Source organism: Euphorbia lathyris, chromosome 2 (assembly GCF_963576675.1).
Source record: "Euphorbia lathyris chromosome 2, ddEupLath1.1, whole genome shotgun sequence".
Taxonomy (NCBI): Eukaryota; Viridiplantae; Streptophyta; class Magnoliopsida; order Malpighiales; family Euphorbiaceae; genus Euphorbia; species Euphorbia lathyris.
In genome coordinates, this window is record NC_088911.1 from 38,040,944 (window position 1) to 38,047,403 (window position 6,460).

Consider the following 6,460-nt stretch of genomic DNA (forward strand, 5'->3'; position numbering starts at 1 on the left):
TTGAACTTTTCGGCTTTTATACGTGGAACCCACGATTTTTCAATCTGTCACATTGACCATTCAATCAATTATAAATTTACAATAATACATATTGAGCCTCTAGCTGTTAACATTAATATCAGCTAAAAAGATATATTGCCTATTTCATTGGCATATAACATAGTACATTTTTACAATTTGAAAATAATATTTTTACAGTCAAACATATTAAAACCTCTTTCCGAACTATAAAAAACATGATTTTATACATAAATGAAGTAGATCATACATGCTTAACTGAATTTCATGTTTACATCTAACCATTTCATTAGTTCGATGATCAATGATCTATGGTTCAATTCTTTTCTACTTAGTTAAAGGATTGATTTCACAAGCAAGCAACACAAATGCACATAAGTACCTTGTAAAGGAACTTCAAGGAAGAACATCTACTTAACTGATTTTTTTTTTTTAAACAATACACTCGTCACAAGGGTTTTAATGGCTCCCATAATATACCTTATCCGTTTGTTTGTCAATAGTGCAAGTAATTTCCTTTATCACTTGACTTCGGTTCCACATAAATATAGAAATACTGTTTGCCACGCCACGCCTGCGAATGCAAGCGAGAAACCAGACAGTGCCTGATATTGCCTACAATATCAGGATTAGCATGCTACTGAATACAGCACCAAGCCTTCTGCTGAAAGCATGATTTCAGAATTTCATCCTAGTTTACTTTCTCACAGTAGTTGGCAGTCACACGTCGCTGGGCAGCAAGATTTGTCACAATTGTGAACTATTACATGTCCACGTGCAATAAGGCATACACAAATACTATAATTCCTTATCATCACATCTTCATCAAAGATATTTTCATAAGAAAAGGGGAATACAGATCTGAAGAAAAAAGTATACATGTATCTTATTGGTATCATCACCTCGGAATGCTCTGAAAGCATCAGTATAATGTAGCAACGATTTGAAGTCTCAAATAAAACAACCTCCATAGTCAAGTGCCTGAGAATATTTTTCAACTGAAATGCGGTCTTATGTTTCCTAATACATGGAAGGATCTTTTTTTTTCCTTTTTCAAGGGAAAAAAAGAACATATTGAACCAAGGTTATACATTTTTCTCCTATTAATATCTTAGATAGGGTATCAATTTGTTCCTATGTTGATGATGAGCTCTTAAGCTACCAGGGAGCAGATTTCATTCTTGTATGAAAAAAGCATCTTCAGATTTTCCAAATAGTTCCATAAATAAATTCCCCTCATCATCCTAAGTCTTTGAATCAATTCATAATAATGTAAGAATCCAGAACATTACCTAGTCAGCCTTATCATCTGAAGGTTCACATATCCAGTTTGCCCTCCAAACTATTGATTGGGAAAGAAGTCGTTGCGTTTTCCAACCTGATGAACTTAACTGCAAGATTTTGAAAATGTATCATGAGAGGCAAAGACCAAAATGCACGTCAAATGCACTAGAAGCGATAATAATATCTCTCGTGCAAATACTATGAAAGTTTTCTCCTCATTTGCTAATCCAGTACTTGTTGGCCCTCAGCACACCCCTTCACCTCACATGTTCAACATCTGGGAAGAGGTCAGACTTGTGACAGGATAAGGGGTATACTGAAGTCCTGCTCACATTAGAGGAAATAACGAGAAATAGCAACTCGTAACTCATACAAGATTCACTATTCTGTAATCTGTAACTGGATGAACTAAACATTGATGCCTGAATTTGTAAAAATCTCTATCTCACACAAAACTGGGCTCTGAAGGAAGAAAATAAAAGAGACAAATGAAGGAGGCTTAAAAAACACTAGCAAAGTAGCATTGACTATCTGACATAATATTATGTTCTTAATCTTTGTCAAGCATATGTGGATAATATATCCAGAACAGAGCTATTTTAAATGTATATTTAGCGAACTATTGAAGAAAAAAAGTAGAGATACCTTTTGAAGGAAAACTTCATAGTGTTTATCCATCCATGATTGGCTCTCCAGATAAACAGATTTATTTTCTTCCATAAAGTTTGCCATAACAAGTGCATTAATAAAAGATTGCAAGATATCTGAGGATGTCGAATTTTTGTGCATTAGAATGCTGATGTTACCCTTGTTCTCTACTAGCAAATATTTTGCTGAAAAAGCAAAGCCCAAACTAAAATTAGGTACGGCTTTTGTTTGAAAACAGAGGAGGAAGTATTGCCAAAAGCTCAACCTTTCTTATGAGATCGTGCAGAATGTAATAGCTCCATCCTGTTTGAGATGTTCCTCAAATTATCAGCTTTGTGAACAAGAATGGAATTGATTAAAAGCATCGACTTTGTAGGTGCTAGCTCAGACCAACTCAACTGCATATATGTACAGAGTTGATTGTAGTCTCAACTGAAAAACTATTTAACTGCATCTAACCAGTTAAATATCTGTTCAGATGGCATCCACAACTACTGAACTATTGTTGTTAAAGTACAACCAAATAACTCAACTATAGGACAATGAAACTAAAAATAGGATCTGGGTGACAGCCCACAACACAATACAAATGACAGGGATGTCAGTCCATTAAACGGTTAGCGGCTAAATGAATTAAAAACTCACATTTCTTGCTGATCAAGCGAAGAAATTCTTGCGCCTAAGCATATATGTGTATGCAGTAACTTAACAGTCCTTGAGCACCAAAAAGTGGTCCATCTAGGTAAAATATGTTCCATTCTAGAGACCTGTTCAGGGGAGAGAACTGGCAACAAATTCATACATTGGCATTCAAATTAGAGAGTTAAGAAGTATACAAGGAAATTAAAAATGCTGTCGGAGTCCTCACTAATAACACTAATAAGTTTGCCTTTAGCTTATAATTATATCAGAGTTCTATAAAGCCAAAATACTATATGAACTCTGGCTAAGATATGCCTGGTACATCCCTTGGGCCTTTCACCCACTTAAGGGTCATAGAAATGTGATTTTTTTGTATTTACCTTGGCCTTTCTCCATGAAATGCTGCAAAAGAATTGAGCTCCTTTGCATATTTAAAGATGTCAGTACAAGGCATCGAACTGCTCTGTAGTTTGCTGCACATAAGAAATACACATTAATATGCATATAAAAATGCAATTTATGTTGCACAAATTTCCATTTGATACTTCAATACAGAATTAAATACAACATAAAAACATGAACATAGTAGTTGGCAATTCAGTATGGCATTTTTTTTCCTTTGTGAAGTTATGAATCTTTCCATGCATAGCTGCATCAGGAAAGTAGCTCTCAAATCAACAAGAGTTTAACTCTACTTTTTGCATTTTGCTTATTTTGTTCACCAAAAAAAAAATATAAATATAATTACCTTCCACACAAGACTAGGCAGAATAAACTATACTTTACAAATGATGGCCCTTTGAATCTAAAAATAATCATGGCACCTGGAAGATGAATTCCAGGATCCTTGGCAACAAAGTAAAACTTTCATATCAAAGGCAACAACAGTGTACATTACCATACATATGGAACACAGTGAGGGAGAGGAATGAAAACCAGATAGCTAAGGGGTGTCCAAATGTTATGCGAGCGAGGAGCATCCCCAGTGCCATCCCAGTCATTGTTGCCACTGTTTCTTGACTTCCTTCCTATCATTACACTGGAAAGTTAACATCCATACATGCAGACAAAGATAGAATCTTATAGAAGTTGACATTCAACTCATTTACTTGTACCTTTGCAGATATATCTGCAGCATTATGCTGAAGGGCAAAATGCTGTGTCAAAGCAGCTCTAGTTGCTCCGCTAGCAACACCAGCTAATTTGAAAAAAAAAAAAAAAGGGAAAACGGTATGCAGTTACACACTGATAGCCAAAGAGTGCATTTACTTACTTTAAGTTAGGGTATTTGTATCATATTAGCATAAAAGGGCGGCCCGGTCGCACTACGCGTCCCCGCTGAGCGAGGGTCCGGGGAGGGGTCCCACCACAAGGGTGTACTGGGGGCAAGCCTTCCCCTGCCAATTTATTTGGCAAGAGGCCGCTCCTAAGACTCGAACCCGTGACCTCTTGGTCACACGACAATAACGTTTACCGTTGCGCCAAGGCTCACCCTCTTGTATCATATTAGCATAAAAAAAAAAAAAAAAAAAAAAAAAAAGGGCGGCCCGGTCGCACTACGCGTCCCCGCTGAGCGAGGGTCCGGGGAGGGGTCCCACCACAAGGGTGTACTGGGGGCAAGCCTTCCCCTGCCAATTTATTTGGCAAGAGGCCGCTCCTAAGACTCGAACCCGTGACCTCTTGTATCATATTAGCATACTTAAAAAAAATTGATACTATTACAATTTACAGCAATTCAAAGTGGGTAAGATTTTCCTAGTAACTGAATTTAACATGTTAATATATAATCCATCAGCGCAAGAACAAATTTAACATGTTCTCTTTAATGCATATGATAAAAGACAAAGTAACTACTGAATTCCCAATAAATGTTAAAAGTACTGGCAGACTTCAGTAAATTTTTATTAGGTCCTTATTCCAAAATTTCAGGTATATGGAAACTTACTGAATGATCTTGATAAGCTCCCTAAGCAAACTACAAATATAAATGCTGAAGGAAACAAAGGAGAAACCAGGTCCATCATCATTCCTGCAACCAGTATATTATTTCTTTAATTTCAGAATGCTAAGATATTCAAAGAAAAAATTTAAGCCTAGTGGCACGTCAACCAAGACTCTTAAAATATCTTAATGTCAATCCAGTATCAATTTGTGACTGCAGTATGTATCTTCGGATAAGCATGCTTTTGAGATAGAGAGATATGAGCACAGACCAAGGTCATTCATGAGATCAGCAACCAAACGCCACATTTTGGCATTGCTATCCAGATTTGAGCCCTGAGAAGCATAGAACAACACAGAATCACAGCTTAAGAACAGACAGGTTTAAAAATAATCTTGACTGACCATACATATTGAAGTCTTTAATAGTCACTTTGAAGCTAAAGAGAGAAAACATGTCTCGGGATTTATCCAATAGGAAGACAAGGATAGTATGCCTTGAAAGACAATAATGTGAATTGTATAAATCAAATACATTATCAAAAGCATAAAACATCTTACTTGGTAAAATGTGAATAGTATGCCTCCAAGCATTCCAGTTAAATCCCTCAAAAACCACTGTAACAATGTCAAAAAGAAAAACCTAAAATCAAGTGCAATTTAACGTTTTCGTTCAATTTCAACTACTTCAGTTCGACCAAAGAAACCCCAATAACGACAAGAAAAGTGATGTGAAATTGAAAACCTGAAATGTAGCGCCAATGACAGTTGCTGATTTTTCCCCCACTCCAATTGCACCCAGGAGAGCCTTGGATGAATAATTAAAAATTGATTCAAAAAAATCATTCACAGACATGATATGATCAAAACAAAACACTTAAAACTCAAACCAGAATTTGAACTCACTTGTGTGGAAAGCATCATTCTTATGTAAGTCGAAAGGCCCTATACAAATTCAAGACATTAACCACGGACAAAGAAGATCATCCCCGATCACTTCATAAAAGAGTGTATAAATTACCTGCAACGAATCCCAGAATTGAAATGGGATATAATCTGGAGTAACACTGCTCGGAAAACCCTGCATTTTCCAGAAAAGAAGAAAGATGAGCAACTATTGACAAACAATCACCATCAGAAATTGAAATTCAAACGAGGAAACGTCTTGCCTCGGGCACAAATGCTTGAAGGACGCGACTCCAAACGTGATTAAATCGGCTACCAAATCTGCGAATAATTCATTCATTCACAAATATAACCGCGAGAAAAATGAAAAAGACGAGAGAGTAGAAGCGGGGGGTAAGACCTTTGTACAGAGAGAGAAGGAGAAGATTTGACAGTAGCAGTTTTAGATAGGTTGGTTGAAGAAGAGCCATTCCATTCTTCAATTATCACAATCTCCTTTTTCGCTACTTCCATGTCTGAGCAACGCTCTCCCACTGATTGGATCCTCACCTCAATTTACAACTGTTCCACTGTGACTCTGAAGTTTCTCCAATGTTCTTTTTCTATTCTAGTTTTGGTAACGTGTCCCAATTTAGAAACGACTGCGTTTCTCCCTGATTGGACGGATTTTTTTCAACATAATCAAATAGTTAACCAGTTAGAGTTTCTTGGAAATTCCTCGCGTTTTGATTTGAACCATAATTGAGCGGAGCCGAGCTTTGCTCTATTCAGTTAGTTTAGGCTTATCAGAAAATTGACAAACTTGAATTTAACATTCTATTTGTGAGCTGATCACAAGATGTCTGCTCGATGTTTACGAGCTTTGTTTAAAAGTAGCTTATTAATTTAGTTTATGAACTTTACTTGCGATAATTTATTAATTATATTGATTTTAAAAATTTCTTTAACACGAAACTACAGACTTTTCAAATCTACACACTAAAGTTTACACAAAACTAAATTGTTTTACATGTATCACTTC

At 36.3% G+C, this 6,460-nt stretch overlaps 1 protein-coding gene across 2 annotated transcripts; it reads right to left on the reverse strand.

The window, feature by feature from the left end:
• Positions 1-806: 806 nt before the first annotated feature.
• LOC136217833 (protein root UVB sensitive 3-like) lies at positions 807-6,027 on the reverse strand. 2 transcript variants are annotated; one of them, XM_066004504.1, is made up of 16 exons: positions 5,840-6,027; positions 5,703-5,760; positions 5,555-5,614; positions 5,440-5,478; positions 5,279-5,341; positions 5,095-5,151; positions 4,806-4,869; positions 4,538-4,621; positions 3,708-3,790; positions 3,491-3,620; positions 2,973-3,065; positions 2,596-2,734; positions 2,216-2,253; positions 1,948-2,135; positions 1,311-1,409; positions 807-1,198 (listed from the first exon to the last, which is right to left on the reverse strand). In XM_066004504.1, exons 1-15 carry the CDS (start codon positions 5,950-5,952, stop codon positions 1,311-1,313), a joined length of 1,308 nt encoding a protein of 435 aa, XP_065860576.1. In that variant the 5' UTR covers positions 5,953-6,027; the 3' UTR covers positions 807-1,198. The 2 variants fall into 2 exon arrangements, with proteins under 2 accessions (XP_065860576.1, XP_065860577.1); XM_066004505.1 differs by lacking the exons at positions 807-1,198; positions 1,311-1,409; positions 1,948-2,135 and having other exon boundaries at positions 2,216-2,348.
• Positions 6,028-6,460: the final 433 nt, after the last annotated feature.